This window comes from Vigna unguiculata, chromosome 3 (genome assembly GCF_037176805.1).
Source record: "Vigna unguiculata cultivar grain cowpea cultivar isolate G323 ecotype 2 chromosome 3, ASM3717680v1, whole genome shotgun sequence".
Classification (NCBI taxonomy): Eukaryota; Viridiplantae; Streptophyta; class Magnoliopsida; order Fabales; family Fabaceae; genus Vigna; species Vigna unguiculata.
Window position 1 is genome coordinate 6,069,565 of NC_140794.1, and position 18,129 is coordinate 6,087,693.

Genomic DNA, 18,129 nt, shown 5'->3' on the forward strand with positions numbered 1-18,129 from the left:
ACATTACTTACATGAAGCATCACTTGAAATGTGAGAAAGATAAAGTAAAGATGTTGAGAGGCAAGAAAATCTTGTGCAGAATCAATGCCTCTACTCTACTCTATAGGGATTGCAAGTTCTAAGCCAAACAAACTCAATCATTATAGTCTTTTCATGCACCAATACTCATTCAACTTTTCAACAAACATTTTTGGCTGCTTCTTCTGTGGCGTAGGAATTTCGATATTTTTTATAACAAGTACAAACCCAAGTTAAGAAAAAAAAAAATATGAACGAATCAAACGTTTCCTAGAACATATAAAAAAAAAAAACCCTTGTGACTAAGCTTTTTTAGAAGTTACGTAAGAAAATTTTACAAAAATTTGTCAATAATTTTAATAGATGGTAGCAAAGGAGAGGTTTGTTTGAATGTTTGGTTTAACTCGGAAGGAAGAAAAAGTGGTCATATTTTGGATCAAAGGAGAGGGACAGAGCACATGTGGGTTGGTATCAGTGTTCATGGCATATAAATATAATAAAGAAAATAAATAACATCAATTCATATGTCACACACACATACACCATTATATTTTAAAAACTATATTAAAAACTAAAATGATACTATTTATGCGAAAGTGCTGTATGAACAACAGAAAAATGATGCTTCAACAAGAAGAAATAATATCTGAGAGGGAGAATATAAATGTAAAAAATATTTTTTGTTAAAGTGTCATTTTTTAAATAAAGAAATAAAAAAAAGGTGATCTAAATCCACAAATGAAATTGAGATCCTACTTGTATATGGCAATGGCGAGTGAGTTGATGTAAAACATTGAGTGAAACATACTACTCAGACTGATATTTAAAGGAATATAATTGAACCTTTTTCTCTATGCTTTTTTGCTAATTTTTAGGGTTTCTAAATCTAAAACTTAGGTTCCAATCTTCAGATGGAGACAGAAAATGATGTATGGTCATAGACAAACGAAAACGGTATGTTGAGTATCGATTCTAATAACTTTTTTTACCATCGCATCCTACGTCAATATGTAATTTCATTTTATAATTTACTTCTTAAAATTTACACGGACATTTGAGAGGAAGAAAGTATCGTTTTCATTAAAATTGAAAATACTCACTTTTTCAAATTCCCTCCAAAATACTTTTTTCTTATTCTTTTTCGAACGTTAAATTATTAATTTATATATTATACATTATTAATTATTAATTAAAATATTATTAATAATTTCAATTAATAAATCATCTTCATTTAATTTTAATAAAAATAAATATGAATTGAGATATAAAGATGATTAATGATAAACTAACTATTTTTAATAATTGATTTAATGTTATATATTTACTCCAAATTACCAATTTTCTATTATAGATTTAAAAATTTTCTATTATATATTTAAACTATTTGATTTGATGTGATGACATTATACTGTAAATGAATTTTTTTAACAAAAGAGAAGTAACTAACTAATAAAATAAATTATAATAATAGTTTTAATTTCAATTTATAATTAATAATTTATGCTAAAACTTAATAATTATTAAATATGAATTATTTAATAATATAATAAATTGTAATAATAGGTTTAAAATTGAAAATGATATATATATATATATATATATATATATATATATATATATATAATATTTAATGAATTATGTGAATTTAAAGCATAATTAAATATGATACATTTTTTTTATTTTTTTTATCATTTTACTTTATTTTTTACAAGGAAATAAAATAAAAACCATAAATTAGTTAAAACAGAATAACTATCTAGAAAACTAATTTAAAGTTGAAAAATTAAATTAAAAAAATTTAATAACTGATTTAATTTTATATATTTAATCTAAATTATTAATTTCATGTTTCAGATTCAAACTATTTAACTTGAAAACATAACACTACTTAAATGAAAATTTCCAATAAAAAAGAGTAATTAAATAATACAATAAATTGTAATAATAGTTTTAATTTAATTGTAATAATAGAAATTCTAAACATGATGAGTTTGGGTTGATTGCTTAACTTAAATCTCATTGCACAAGAAAGTAAAAATAACATGTTACAACTAATCTTCAACTCATGCTCTATTAAGTGTATATCTGTGGTACACATTTTTTTCACAACAATAAATCCTGTTGTGCAATAACACTTAAACATCAACCAAACCCAAGAAGTTTGAGATTACTATACAAACTTAGAGTTAGTAGGCACTTAATGGATCATGAGTTAAGAGTTAGTTCTAACATATTATTATGCAATAAAACTTAAACTAAGTGATCAACTAAATCCAAGATGTTTGAAATTGTTATTATTACAATTAAATTAAAACTATTATTACAATTTATTATATTATTTAATTACTTTTTTTGTTGAAAATTTTCATTCACATTATAATGTTATCATTTCAAGTTAATTAATTCAAATTTAGAACACGAAATTAGTAATTTAGATTAAATCTATAAAATTAAATCAATAACTAAACATGTTTAATCCATTTTTTTAACTTTAAATTAGTTTTCTAGGTAGCTATTCTATTTTAACTAATTTACGATTTTTATTTTATTTCCTTGTAAAAAAAATAATAAAATAAAGTAAAATGATAAAAATAAAATAATAATAATATTTAATTATTCTTTAAATTCATATTATATATATATATATATTATTTCCAATTTTAAAACTATTATTAAAATTTATTACATTATTTCCATTTTATTATATTATTAATTAAAATTTCATAATTACTAAGTTTTAGCTCGAATTATTAATTATAAATTGAAATTAAAACTATTATGATAATTTATTTTATTAGTTAATTACTTTTTTCCGGTTGAAAATTTTCATTCATAGTATACTGTCATCACATCAAATCTAATAATTTAAATTTGTAATATGATATTTTTAAGTCTATAATAGGAAATTGGTAATTTGGAGTATAACATTAAATCAATTATTTATATTAGTTAGTTTATCACTAATCATCTTTATATCTCAATTCATATTTATTTTTACTAAAATTAAATTAAAATTATTTATTAATTGAAATTATTATTAATATTATAATTAATAATATATAAATTAATAAATTAATAATGTGACGTTCGACAAAGAATAAGAAAAAATCATTGTGGAAGGAATAGGAAAAAATGACCTTGTACAATTTCAAACAAAACAACACTTTCTCCCATCCTGTTGCTAGTATGAATTTTAAAAAGTAAATTATAAAATTGAATTAGAATTTCACGTGAGATGCCAGATCAGATAATAAAAAAAGTTGTTAGAATTGATAGTCAACATTTGGTTTTCGATGGGCAAAACACAACATCTATGTAAAATTCATGGCAAAATATTTGTAGAGTTTGAGCTCTATATATATGTTACACACACTATACTCTTGCGTAGCACTCACTCCAGGCAACAAAAAGTGTAGTAAGATGAACAACCAATTATTCTATGCGAACCTTGTGCTAGCTTTCTACCTCTCATCTTACCATGCTCTTGCTCAGACTCAAAATTTCAATTTGCCACTCAAAGCTGTGAATCTTGGAAATTGGCTCGTTATTGAGGGCTGGATGAAACCTTCTCTCTTTGATGGAATACCCAACAAAGATCTTTTGGTATGTTCTTAATCTTTCTTTTGATCTTTTCTATCACAAGTCAAATTATTTGTTTATAGATAACATTCTTTTGGTGATTTCAGGATGGAACTCAAGTGCAGTTAATGTCAACCAAGTTACAGAAATATCTGTGTGCAGAAAAAGGGGGAGGAAGTATTGTTGTTGCCAACCGCACCAGAGCTAAGGGTTGGGAAACGTTCAGGGTTGGTTCCTCTATTCATACATTCACTTTCAAGAGTTTTATTTCTTACACGATTACGATTTTATGTATTTGATTAGTGCCTTTTTTTTTTTTCTGTAACCATGAACAACGCAGTTGTGGAGAGTCAATGAAACGGCCTTCAATTTTAGAGTTTCTAGTAAGCAATTTGTGGGATTGGCAAATCAGGATGAAGGAAACAGTTTAGTGGCGGATTCTGATTCACCAAGCGACAGGGAAACATTTGAGATTCTGAGGAATGATGATGAACCAAACAGGGTTCGCATCAGAGCATCAAACGGTCTATTTTTACAGGTACTTTGTTGGTGTTATTAATGTTACTGTTGAACTAACTCTCGTGACCACTTTGTAATGTTTGTATGGTGTTGATATTGTTTTTGTTTATCAGGCCATATCAGAGACTGCGGTGGTTGCAGATTATGAAGGATCGAGTTGGGATGATAATGACCCTTCGGTGTTCAAGATGAATGTTTTGACAGGAAGCATCATAAGAGGGGAATACCAAATTACAAATGGTTATGGCCCAGACAAAGCCCCAAAAATCATGCAGGATCACTGGAACACGTATATCACTGAAGATGATTTTAAGTTCATGTCAGAAAATGGGTTAAACGGTGTGAGAATTCCCGTGGGGTGGTGGATAGCTCAAGACCCAACACCACCAAAACCGTTTGTTGGGGGATCCTTGGAAATGCTGGACAATGCCTTCACATGGGCAGAGTAAGACCATTTAAGGGTCAATTTCGTTACCATGTAAAATTGGAAAAAAACCACTTTGTCTCAATAAATGTCACTCTTTAATGTCATTGCAGAAAGTATGGAATTAAGGTAATTGTGGACCTGCACGCTGCTCCAGGCTCCCAGAACGGAAAACCTCACAGTGCCTCAAGAGATGGATTTCTAGAATGGGGTGATTCATACATATCTGACACTGTTGCAGCCATAGACTTCCTAGCTCAAAGGTTTTACTTTTAATCTTTAGATAACTGTCACCGCCATTTAGTACTTTTCGTTTAAATTTAATAAATCTCACATCGATCAAAAGTTGAGGTCAGTTTAAATACTTCTTCTTACTGAAATATCTTTTTAGGACAACTGAAAAATATTTGTGCTGATTCTGTTTCAGATATGCAAACAGATCGGGTCTGGTAGCAATTGAGCTAATGAATGAGCCTCAAGGTGTGAATTTGGAAAGTCTGAAAAGCTATTATCAAGCAGGTTATGATGCGGTTCGAAAACACACGTCGAGTGCCTACGTGATCATGTCTAACCCTTTGGATAGAGAATCAAAAGTGCTTTTGTCCTTCGCTGGGGCTTTCAATAAAGTGGCCATTGATGTGCACTACTACAATCTCTTTTCCGATAGGTTCTCCAATATGAATGTGCAGCAGAACATTGACTATATCAGAAAACAAAGAGCTTCAGATCTTAGTTCTCTCACCACATCTGATGGACCCCTCATTTTTGTAGGCAAGTTTTCTACTTTTTTGACATAAATGCTTTATTATATTCTTGGATTCGGTTATGCGAATTTCTTTTAAAACCTTGTGTCCTAAGAAATCTATAGCATATGATGGTGGAATGTGCAGGGGAGTGGAGTGGTGATTGGAAAGTTGAGGGAGCATCAAAGGAAAGTCAACAAAAATTTATGCAAGCCCAGTTGCAGGTGTACTCTGGTGCAAAATTTGGATGGGCTTATTGGGCATATAAATGTGACTCTAACTCCTGGAGCATCAAGTGGATGATTGAAAATGGTTATGCTAAGCTTAGTTAGTGTGCCCTATGCTCACAAAAGAGTGTTGGGTATCCCAAATGGAAGTGTAATTTACAAAAATAAAGAAAACACAACAACATAGGAAGTTCAAGTTCGTCAAATACTTAATTAGTGACTTCAAAAACTCACACTCCCTAATATTGTTAATTGTACGCATGAAGCAACTGCACCTTTAAGTTCTTGAAATTCTTATACATTGATCCTTGTTTCATAAGGAATGGGTATTGTAGTAGTAATAAAAACTTTATTATGGTCTCTTGAAACTGTGTTGGGCTTCAAGATAAATTTCCATAAAACCATTGTTAGAGTCGAGATGATAATTTAGACGAGTGTGATATAAAATAGATGAAAAATTCTAAATTTTAAGAATTAATTAGCACTAAAATACTCATGTTGAGAACGAGGTTTTACAATTGTGTGACGTAATTGTTCAATTAATATCATATCTATTGTTTACTTGTAATCATGCATTTGAAGCCCAGTAGAGTTACTATAAGTGGACTAGTGGTAAGGTGTTCTTGCTAATAACACTGGACATGTTTAAAAACACACGAAAACTATAATTAGATTTGAAGATATAGATATTTAGAATATACTGCAATTTCTAATATTATGATCGGTATAATAATAAAAAAATGAACAATTTTTTTCAGAGATACATAATTAAGTGTGTCAAAATCATAATTTTTAGTCTCTCTAATGATAACACTTACACTTTTAGACAAGAAATTATTTTAAACAAGTCTCATTTTTTTCTCTGAGAGTGACAAGTACAAGTCAATATGATATCAAGTGTATATATTGACTGGAATGAAGAACTACTAAAAGGAATGGGGTTTTCATATTTCTTTAATTTTTTTTAATATGTAATATTTCTTTTTTTTTTAACATGTTACATATTTTTCAAGTCAATTATAAATTATGCATAGGGGAGTGGTTTTTTTTTTCTTTATCTTTGCTGAATAAAACTTTGAATTTAAAAACCATTGCCTTTTGAAATCAAAATTTATAATTTGTGCAATATTCTTTGAATTGAGATTTAGAATATATGTTTCTTTTATGTAATACTTTCTTTAAAACTTGTCACCTTTACATTCATCTCATTGATTTAAACGGCTAAATAAGACCATTGATTGATTAAGTACTTAATTTATGTTAGAGGACATTTTGTGAAAACAAAGGAATTGGATCAATTACTTTAATGGGAAAGTTTTTTGTATTATTATTAAAATGGGTTAATTTGCATTCGATATTACATTTCTAGATTTAAAAAAAATTACTTAAAGGGTTAAGTTTTGTCTCGTATGATTTCATTTTAAAGAAGTTTTTAGAATCATATGACCTTAATGAAGTCGTGAAAATAACGAACGAATTCTTCATTAATATGAAGTCGTAGGGGTCAGAGGTGACTTCCATCAAATTACCTTCACTAAATCATGTACTTAAATTTTTAATTAAGGTGAAGTGGTGACTATGAGACTTCTTCCAAAGCTAAGTCGTGATAAGCACCGGTGACATTTTTGAAATAAGATGCATTGAAGTCGTCATTAGGTGTGGTAACTTATTTGAAATAAGATACATTGAAGTCGTCATTGGGTGTGATAACTTCTTTGAAACAATTTTAACTAAAGTCGTCATTGGGTGTGACAACTTTTGCCAAAAACTAAGTTGAACTAAATTTGTTATTAAGTGTGACGTCTATGAAAAACTGAGTTGAACTGAAGTCGTGAATTGGTATGACGTTTTAGTTAAATTGATTTTGATTTCAAGTCGTCCTTCCATGACGACTTCAGTGCAATTGAATTTGAATTTGAATTCAAATTATATTTAAAAGTGGCGACTTCATATTTTCAAGATTAAAAATTTAGTGTAATTATTTTTGCTCCTAAAATTCTTACACGACTTTATTATTTTTTAACTTGGTGTAATTTTTTATAAAAATGAGAGTTATAATTATTAATAATGTTAAAAGATAATATGGTATAAAATTTCCAAGATTTAAAAAAAAAAAAAACACTCACACTCAAGTCTTAATACCATACTCGAATTCTTAACAAACATATAATTTTGTAATGAAATTAGCCTTCTTTAAAAGAAACAAATAGAGAAAGATGAATTTAAATTTTGAAGTCTATATTTAAATCTCATTAAAATTTGATACACTTATAAAATTAGGTGCCATTTTTAATGATGAAATAAATAATTTACTGATTTTCTATAAAAACATATAGTGAGGTCTAAGAAATTAAATAAATTTACTGCCTATCTTGTGAACTTGGGGCCACTTCATTCAAGTGTGCCCCATGCAATGTTTATCCACTAAAATGTTTGAGGTTATTTGCATCAATAATGTAACCATACTTCATGCACCTTTCAACAATAATTCTGCATTATTTGTCAATTTTGAGTTCACTTTTTTTTGGGGCCACAACAAGATACCTATTTTATTAGCACATATATGACTTTCAACCATGCCCCCAATTATCTGTTACTAGAATCTACACAGATTCCATTCAATTATTATGGATTCACAATAAATATTTTAGTCCATTAGAAAAAAAAAAAAAAAAAAAAAACCAGCACGTGAAGAAGACACATGCTGCTATTGAGATATTTAAGAAGTGTAAAAAATTATGAATGAGTCACATAACAATCTAAATTCACCTAAGAATTAAAGAATGTGATAAAATAATTTTTAAAATAAATTCCACCATATTAATAAACAAATATTTATAAAGCCTTGAAAATGAAAATGCCAGGTATCGATCCTGTGTTTTTCACATAGGAAATGAGTTCTCTACCATCTGAGCTACTTCCTCAAGCTTCCAAGGTAAAAAAGTAATTATATTTATAAAATATATTTACTAGAAATAGAAAAAAAAAACTTTTGGAGATGCGGGGTATCGATCCCCGTACCTCTCGCATGCTAAGCGAGCGCTCTACCATCTGAGCTACATCCCCATGTCTTTTAATTCATAAATTTATTATAAGTAGTAATATTTATGTTATTTTCTGATTCACTGGTGCAACCTGTTATCTCAGAGTCTGGTTCAAACTAAAAAAAACGTGTCGTATTTTACTTGTTGAGAGGAATAATTGCACTGGTAGTGTGAAATTCATGGCGAGATGAACAAAAAGTTCCTTCACACATTATAACAACATTGAAAACTTCAAAGTAAACTCATCCCACTAAAGAAAAAAAAGATTTTAAAAGGTGATGATCAATGAGTGCTTTGATTAAAAAAAAAAGAGAGGAAAAATGATAGTACAAAAATATGAACAAAAAAAAGAAGATCTGAGAATATTTAAACTGTTGTTGCATCTCTTCTGAAAATAATTTCACACAGTGAAATCAGATATTGAAGAACAGGTGATTAGAGAATATTAATAATGCAAAAAAAAACATGATATAGTTTAAAATTATTATATATGAGAAAAAAAAATTGGTTTGATGAAGTGGAAAAAATTGATGTTGTAGGCTTATGTGAGAGACATTATAGTGATTAAAATGTGGAGAATATCAGTGTTTATGGTATGGATTGGGCCAAATGGTCCAATTGTAGAGAGTGGACTCGTACAATAATGGTAACATCTATGCATTATGGATCCATTCCATTTTCTTCACGCGTTTATGATGTTGAAACCACCCATTTAGCTATCATGATGCCATGCTGTCTCATGTCTCCATCCATTATTGCTTATCTCTCTCTCATCTTCATTTTATTCTTTTTTTTCACAAAAAATAGGGAATAAAACTAATATTTATTTCATCCAAGCCTTGTAAAATATTAAGGATATTTAGAATTTAGGATTATCACGATCAAACATAATAGAGTACTAACTTTGATCCATGAGAAATCATGTGAATATGAGTTTTTTAAATTTGTAATTTTGTGTATTCTTCAACCACCGTTTCCAATTTATCTCTTTGCCTTTCTTTCTCTTCTCACATGTTCTTGATGGGTTATAGTGAAAAGAATCTTATGGTCATATAATCTTTTTTATAAAATAACGTCATCAAGTTGGTTTTTATTTTATCTTATCTTTGTTTTATTTTATTATCACTTCCCATAATAATAACTAATAAGTTTTTAAATTCTATTAAATCACAATTGACCCATCATAATATTTCAAATGAGTCATTAATAGAATTAATTCAACAATTAATTCTAACATTAGCAACATTTAAATTTGATCAATTTTTTATTTATTTTGGGTTTTGCAAACATTACACTCAAATTATTATATCTTGCAAATTTAGCATGTGTTCGCATGGGAGTAATATTAAATATTATGATTTGAAGCAACTAAGTCTATTTCCTGAATAAATACAATGTAACACAGCACTGATAGAACCTCTGCCTTAATAATGGGGAACACCCATTCATATTATTCTACACTATGAAGTAGTTCCCTTCTAAACAACAATCAATAGTGTTAACCATTATTCGTTTTATATTTCATTATTCATTCAGTTCATTTAGACAAGCAAATAATTCATTCAATACAACTATTGAAGATCCCAACTTTGTAGTCCTTTGAAACAGTACTACAAATGTTTGTAGATGGACCAAGTATCTCTAGTTTAAATGTTTGTATTCCAAATATACTCCATAATTGCCATTACCTTTTATGAAGAACTGTGGGTGATTATTAGAATATGTTTGTTCATGTGATGTGTGGTCCAAACCAGTTCTAGAAGTTAACACTGAATTATCAGTTCCAAGAGAGGCTCTGTTCAAAGCTTCCAAATACAGGTGACAGAAAAAGGTTAGAGAAAGTGAATTAAGCACAAGACACTTGAATAACTTGTATTATTTTACATGCGTAGATAGCCTGCTCTCAAATAAGTCTCAGGAACACAGACACAGAGATCGTAAGATCTTCAAATTCACATTTTGCAATAGATATCAGAAAAAGAGGGTATGGGATATAAGTTCAGTTTTAGGCACAGTTAACCAAACTATCCCAAATCGTTACTCTCTTCTCCCTACTTCACTTGTACTCCAGTATCATGTTGTTCTCGGGAGCTAATCCAACACAAGCCCTCATGATATTTTCCAGCATAGCTCTCTGCTTTGATAAAGCATTCACCACTGGGGTACCAGGTGGAACCTGTATTGTTGCCACCACAATAATTACTTTTGCAACCTTCCAAAATTTCATATTATGTATAGATAGAGAATTTAAACTTACAAGAGGGGCCTTGGTCAGGTAACTGAGGATGGTGGCAACAGGGTGGAATGAGTGAAACTTGCCCTGTTAAAGCCATAATTGGTTGAGTCTTGGAAAGCGGAATATAACGGAAGTTGGAAATTGGAAGGTTAAGAGACATAATATGCATACCTCATTTTCAGCTTTAAACTGGATTCGAGTGCTAAGCTCAGCAAGAAGAACCAGGTCCAAGATAATAGGAGCAGCTAACAGTGAATCCTCACAGGTGTTGTGCAACACTATTGTGTTCTTTCCACCCATGAATATCTCTGAAGTGTACTCATCCATCGCCCTCTTACTATCCCCAACGTAAGGCACATACTGCAAATTCAATAACCAGTAAACAAAAGAATCAGATAAACAACCGATTAGAGTGAGCATTAAAATGTGAAACAAAAGTTACCTTAATAACAACAACATGGTCAGGATGTTCGCCAGGTTCATAGAGGATGGCATTGCTGTTGACCATGTCGTCAACAACATTGCTCTTGGAGATTTCTTTAGAGCGGAAGGTTTGAGGGGCTGAAAGATTCATGCCATCATTGTTTCCCAGATGGTTGTAACTCACTATTGATGTTGGCTGTTACTCATCACCAAGACAATAATGAACATCAATTTGCTTCTACTTTATTAGCAAGCATAAATAAATAAATAGTCCAATACAATACATTATTTTAATTCCAGTTAAGCATGAAAACAAAACGATTTAATAAATGATAGTCTGTCCTTAACCGGTGAAAGTAGGACCACGTGATAGGACATTAGTAAGAAAAACACCAAAAGATGTACCTTGATGCCTGCCCCCACAAGGAAATCCACCAACACAGATTTCATTTTGGTCTGTCCACTCTTAAAGTCATCTCCTCCAATCAAACTGTTCCTTCTGATGGCCAGATCAATCAGCCCTGATGACAACACACCCAAAGTTCATCATCAATTTTACTTTTGCTTAGATAAAAAAATTAAAGACCCACATAATAATAATAATAATAATAATAATAATAATAATAATAATAATAATAATAATAATTAATAATTAACAAGGAACCTGGGACAAAGGTGTTCTGAGGGCTTCCATTGATGAAGGGAACATTTTCCATGACACAAGCAATGGCATACAAGGTGGAAGGGGAAATTTCAGCCTCGTTCCTGTCCAAGGAAGCCAAGAGGTTTTCCTCGGTGTCGTTTAAACCCACAACTACGTTGCTGTACCTCTCTGTGTTGGCTGTCCAGAGGACAACCACCTTGTCAACCTTGCTCTTTTCCTTAAACTCCCTGAGTTTTCATGACAAATAGCGGATGAAACAAATTCTGTGAGTTTCAAACAGAGTATACAAGATGCTAACTAGTATGTGCAATATATACATATAGATGTAGTTATTTAGTTAGATTGATGCTGTTGGACTTACTTAATGTCTTTGATGATTTGTTGAACTTGTTCTTTCTTTGTGCCCTTGATGACGTTGTTGGCACGGTCTCCTTGGTTGGCAGCAATGAAATCGGGGTCAAAGATTCCAGGGAGTGGAGTCATGGATTCCATGTAAGGCCTCAACTGTTTCTGCAGGTCGATGTCAAACACCTTGGCCCTGGCCATGGCATCAGCCAGGTTCAAGTTGCTGATATCCCATCCCCCGAACACAATATCATCAGGGTTTACCTGCATAAATTAACACTCATGATCATGCATGGTTGGAGAAAAAGGTATAATTGATTTAAGAAGTTTTATGTTTCGACATGTTAGTATTATTAGTTCATGTCACTGTTGTTTCCACCTTGTGTGGTCACATGTTTATACTGTGATGTACAGGGTATTTATTTAATCTATACAATTTAAAATAATTATATATTCACTTTAGTATTTTTTTTTTTAAGAAAAATATGAGTTAATATTGAATTGTCAGGAAATTTAAAACAACTGTAGATATAATTTTTGAAATAATTATAATAGAAGTCAACGACAATAAAAAAAATACATTTACAATGTCGAACTTTTAATTAATAAATGGAATAATTTTGAATACTTTAGGTTTTAATACTTATTTTTATTAAATAAATTAACAATGTTCATCTCCAGTTATTGTTTTCCTTTTTATCCTCCCTGGCTCAGTACTTTGTGGGCCTTGTTCACTTTTCCTTGATAAAGAAGCATTTCTCAGACAATTGAACTCGACAAAGGAAAATAAATAAAATAAGTGGAGTAGATAAAAAGAAAAAAAAAGAATATTATTCAGATGATTTCCTATAACATTTTAATAATATTTTAACAACAAGACTTTAGTGTGATATGATTAACTGCTTTTGTTTTTATGTGGATAATTTATGTTAATTTCAATGGTTACTTTTTTAAAAAAAATAAAAATGTTTTATTAGTATATTTTTTCCTATATCATCTTTCGATCATAAACACATATCTAAGCGTCTCAAAACAAGATATAAAAATATTTATTTTGTGCACTTTAATCGTGCAAAACGGTTTTAGTCACAGAACATGCATGTTTATTAACCTATCGGTTTTTAATGCGCAAGAAAATACACACCACCAGTTATCCCTAATTTATTTTTTTTTCAACGTTAAAATTTAATACAATCTAAATTAAATATAATAATTAACATATTTTAGTTTAGTCTTAATTTCTTTTGATAGTTCTGAATTTTTGCACTCAGAAGTATTAACTTAATAGCAGAGAAAAGACAAAGAGTGATTAATTTCATTCCCTAAAGAGATGGTAGTATACCATTGGAAGCAGAGTCTTGAAAGGAGCATATATTTCCTCTCCTTGGAAAGACCCTACTCGGATGGCTGATGCCTGGGTCAGGGACCCAAAGTAATTGGCCTGTTGAATCTTGTCCTTTGTTGCCCATGAAATACCCCTGAGAATCATAACAACACGTTCATTGGTCACCATAGCCACAAATAATAATAATAATAATAACAACTTCCAAAAGTAATGGTTAGGAAAATCAAACTAACTCTCTGTTAGCAATAACACCACCGGTGAGGGTTGAGCCATTGTTCCCACCCCAACCCACAAGCATTACCCTAACAAATATCAAACAAACCAAATCAACAAAACAATCAATACAAATGATTCAAAATCAAAAGGAAAAGAGGGAAAAGGGAAAACGCAGAGAACGAACGAACCCTAGTTTAGGAACACAAGTGTTAGTTTTAAATTCATATTTCACAGTTTTGGGCTTCACAACCCACTGATAAGTGCCATTCTTGTTCTCGTGAACAAGTTCAGTGGTTTCATAGTTGTACACAGACTCAATCTCACTCTCTGTGTACTTCACGTTGGGACTCTCGACCTTGAAACTCTGGATGAACATTTTTCTTGCTTCCAAAGGTGGAAAGAAAAAACTCTCTTAGGAAGAAGAAGAAGCTGATGGGTGGTTGTGTGCAGTTTCACGTAGCGCATAACCTCAATATATAGACGAAGCTCAATAGTATGCTTCTTCACATGTCACAGAACGAGTGGTTCTCAGACCCAGACTAACACAATAATTGTCAAAAAAATATATGTGCACTATTTTACAATTCAACAATTTCATTTAGTTATAATACAGTTACAGTATGTCAGTGTCGATTTTTGTACCTTCTCCTCATATTCGATATTAAATTATTCAAATTTATAATAATTATCTAAGAACGATATCTAATGGAAAGATGAGTGAACTAATAATATTTTTTAATTGACTCCATTATTATTCTGAAGATTGTAATGAATGTTAACGAGTTATTTTTTATAACTATGATATTTGTATAAAATACTACAACAATCATTTTAGTATCTAATATTGGTTGAAAATTTTTAATTTTTTAACTAGATTCTTTTTTCGTCTACGAATGACTATTTTTTTTTTTTTCGTTTTTAGTGAGTTCTCGTATATTTTATGAAAAGTAAATTAAATAACACATTTTTAATGTTTTAAAATTTTGAATAAGACTTGTAATATTATTTCTATTCCGCATTAATAACTATTTTTTTACGTGGTTTCATTATTTAAAATTTTAATGTTTTAAAATTTTGATAAGACTTCTCATTTTGGTAATATTATTTCTATTTCGCATTAATAACTATTTTTTTACGTGGTTTCATTATTTAAAATTTTAGTATAGAAAAATGTCAAAAATAAAGTATTATTTATTCCTAAGAATGTTTTAACTCAATAAATTATGCTATCCTTTTCGTTTTAACTCAATAAAATAATATTTTAAAAACCCTAATTACCTTCTATTAAAAAAAAACTACAATTTCACTAGCAATATAAATATATTTTCACAAAAAATCATTTGATCGGAAATCATCACTTGAAATAAACATATATATATATATATATATATATATATATATATATATATATATATATATATATATATATATATATATATATAGTTTTATTGAAGAGAAAGAAATTTTATCTTCTTTCTATCGGCACCCTCGCATTAAGCTTACCTTTTTTCTGCTTTGGGAGCCCATCCTTATTTTTTATTTTATTTCGAACACCTCCCTTAATTACCATTCTTACTTAAAATACAATTCAAAACTATGTAGTGTCTAAATTAATCTCATATATCAAATACAAGTCTTAAATATTCAACTAAATTTGATTGTCACTTTTAAACTAACTCATACGCATATTTTATTACAGGTTTTCATATAGTAATTATCCATTATATTTTTCATCTTATCATAATCTTGATGTAATTATGTTCAAAATATGTATGTTAATTAAAAAAATTTATGTCTCACATTTGAATATTTCTATTAGTTTTTAATATTTTTATTTAATGTATATTTTTCTTTCACATGAAAATGTTTAATACTCTCAATTTAAGTATTTAATAGCACAAACATTTCGTTTACTAGGTAATATAAAAAAATTATTTACTTATTATTCTTATTATTAGTTTTTGTTTCATTTGAATAAATTTTTTATTTCACTAAAACATTTTTTGTTATTTCACTAAAACATTTTTTGTTATTTCTCAACTACTAAGTATATATGTTGATATTTGAAAAGTTTTCTTAGATTCTAAGATATTTTTCAACTTATCATACCCTTAATTATACATTTGTTTTCTTTTGTGCAATTTATTTCAATAGTCTCTCAAATTGTTTGTAAACATTTGTTAATTTTTTAATATTTTTATTTCTTGTTTATTTTCATTATGTATAATACTATTTCGATATATTTTATTTAATTATTTTTTATTTTTTAACTCATTATCAATCATATTGTAATTTTTTCACTATAATTATATAAATAACTTTTATTTACTACAATGTAAAAATTTATTTTTTTATCACCATCCAACATAATTGAAGTTCAAAAGATACAAGATTTATGTTAAAATTTTATTATTATGATTATTATTTGTTCTTTGTATCATTTTGATTAAGTAATGTATTATAACTTTTATTAGTGTATAAAAAAGAGATTCATTAGAATTTAAAATATTGAAGTAAACAAACATTTAAAATATATTTTAATTTGAATATTTGTTTCCTTTTATATTTTTTTTAAAGTATTTTTAAATTTCATCAACTAGGTTTCATTAATGTTTGCAAATTTAATAAATGTGTTGGTTCTCATGAAACTTTATTTGGTATTATAATCTAAAATGTAAATAATTATAATTTATTTTAAACTTTTATTATGATTATTATTTGTTCTTTGTATCATTTTGATCAAATGATGTATTATAACTTTTATTAGTATATAAAAAAGATATTCATTAGAATTTAAAATATTGAAGTAAACAAACATTTAAAATATATTTTGATTTGAATATTTGTTTTTCGCTTATACTTTTTAAAAAATATTTTTAAATATTATCAACTAGGTCTCATTGATGTTTGTAAATTTAATAAATGTGTTGGTTCTCATGAAACTTTATTTGGTATTATAATCTAAAATGTAAACAATTATAATTTATTTTAAATTTTTATTATGATTATTATTTGTTCTTTGTATCATTTTGATCAAATGATGTATTATAAATTTTATTAGTGTATAAAAAAGATATTTATTAGAATTAAAAATATTGAAGTAAACAAACATTTAAAATATCAATTATGTACTTTGTATCATTTTGATCAAATGATGTATTATAACTTTTATTAGTGTATAAAAAAGATTTATTAGAATTTAAAAAATTGAAGTAAACAAACATTTAAAATATATTTTAATTTGAATATTTGTTTTTCTTTTATATTTTTTTAAAAATATTTTTAAATTTTATCAATTATGTTTCATTAATATTTGCAAATTTAATAATTGTTTTAGTTCTCATGAAATTTTATTTGGTATTATTATATAAAATGTAAACAATTATAATTTATTTTAAAGTATTTGATATGGAAGAAACAATCATCATTCTAATATTGAATATTTGATAATATTATGTTTCCTTTATCATAAAAAATTTATTATTTTATAAAAATTAATTAAAATTAATATTGAAGTAGTAAGAAAATGGGTATGGGTATGGGTACGAGATTATACCCGTTATCCGGTGGAGATGGGGATGGGTCAAAAGTTTCGTTGGGTTTGAGTATGTGGATGATGATGAATTTTTTTTTCAGGAATGAGTATGGGATAGCGAAACCGTGCCCATTGCCATCCCTGAGAGAGAGAGAATTTTTATGTTATATTTTATTTGTTTCATACAACTACGAGTCTATGGACTAAATTCCTCAATTTTAAAAAGAAATTGATAAAATAATTAATACAAATATAAAAAGTTAAATAAAAAAACTTAAAGATAAATTATTTAAATTACTACGTACAAGTAACTAAAATATATATAATAACAAATATTAAAACAGAGGCTTTTTTTTATGGGCATTAAAGTACAATACAAAATAAGATTAAAATGTGTACTGACATATGATATTAATGAAGTAATAAACAAAAAATATGTAATTGTATTTAAAGTGTAGATAAAGTATTAAAAAAAAAAACTTATGGAACGGATCTTTCGTTACTTTATAAATTACTTATGGGTTTATACATATTTAAATGCTTAACTTTTTCCGTAAATATTATGATCTAGTTAAGAGAATCACTTTACATTGTTATTCTATTTTTTTTTTAAACAAATTTATATAACTAAATTAATTTTATTCAATCTAGACAAACTTGTGATTATTTAGATTCATTTGATATGAACCTTTGAATTACTTTTTAAATTTTGAATTCATCTATATCCATAACATAATTAGAAAGCAATTCATGTAAATGGGTTTTAACATATTTGTACAAACATAACACTTTGATATTGGCAACCTAAAAT

General features: G+C 28.1%; 2 protein-coding genes and 1 non-coding gene across 3 annotated transcripts; 1 reads left to right on the plus strand and 2 right to left on the minus strand.

The window, feature by feature from the left end:
* The first annotated feature begins 3,363 nt into the window (after positions 1-3,363).
* On the plus strand, positions 3,364-5,878 carry LOC114176403 (putative glucan 1,3-beta-glucosidase A). Its single transcript, XM_028061446.2, has 7 exons — positions 3,364-3,621; positions 3,705-3,824; positions 3,938-4,135; positions 4,230-4,561; positions 4,654-4,803; positions 4,968-5,311; positions 5,431-5,878. The coding sequence occupies exons 1-7, from the start codon at positions 3,379-3,381 to the stop codon at positions 5,613-5,615; spliced, it is 1,572 nt and encodes a 523-aa protein (XP_027917247.2). The 5' UTR covers positions 3,364-3,378; the 3' UTR covers positions 5,616-5,878.
* A 2,625-nt stretch (positions 5,879-8,503) lies between these two features.
* TRNAA-AGC (transfer RNA alanine (anticodon AGC)) lies at positions 8,504-8,576 on the minus strand. Its single transcript has one exon. It is a non-coding gene; the product is annotated as a tRNA-Ala (tRNA).
* Positions 8,577-10,400: 1,824 nt separating this feature from the next.
* On the minus strand, positions 10,401-14,251 carry LOC114176050 (inositol-3-phosphate synthase). The gene is made up of 10 exons (XM_028060955.2): positions 13,972-14,251; positions 13,801-13,869; positions 13,565-13,700; positions 12,239-12,486; positions 11,878-12,104; positions 11,619-11,734; positions 11,233-11,409; positions 10,962-11,150; positions 10,812-10,874; positions 10,401-10,730 (listed from the first exon to the last, which is right to left on the minus strand). Exons 1-10 carry the CDS (start codon positions 14,157-14,159, stop codon positions 10,611-10,613), a joined length of 1,533 nt encoding a protein of 510 aa, XP_027916756.1. The 5' UTR covers positions 14,160-14,251; the 3' UTR covers positions 10,401-10,610.
* Between the last annotated feature and the right edge of the window lie 3,878 nt (positions 14,252-18,129).

Coding starts and splice junctions, on each gene's coding strand:
- LOC114176403 (XM_028061446.2), top strand. CDS start 3,379: ATGTTACACACACTATACTCTTGCGTAGCACTCACTCCAGGCAACAAA. Junction 4,562..4,653: donor AATGCCTTCACATGGGCAGA/GTAAGACCATTT, acceptor ATGTCATTGCAG/AAAGTATGGAATTAAGGTAA. Junction 5,312..5,430: donor TGGACCCCTCATTTTTGTAG/GCAAGTTTTCTA, acceptor TGGAATGTGCAG/GGGAGTGGAGTGGTGATTGG.
- LOC114176050 (XM_028060955.2), bottom strand. CDS start 14,159: ATGTTCATCCAGAGTTTCAAGGTCGAGAGTCCCAACGTGAAGTACACA. Junction 12,487..13,564: donor TCAAGACTCTGCTTCCAATG/GTATACTACCAT, acceptor TAATTTATGCAG/GTAAACCCTGATGATATTGT. Junction 11,151..11,232: donor ACCATGTTGTTGTTATTAAG/GTAACTTTTGTT, acceptor TTGAATTTGCAG/TATGTGCCTTACGTTGGGGA.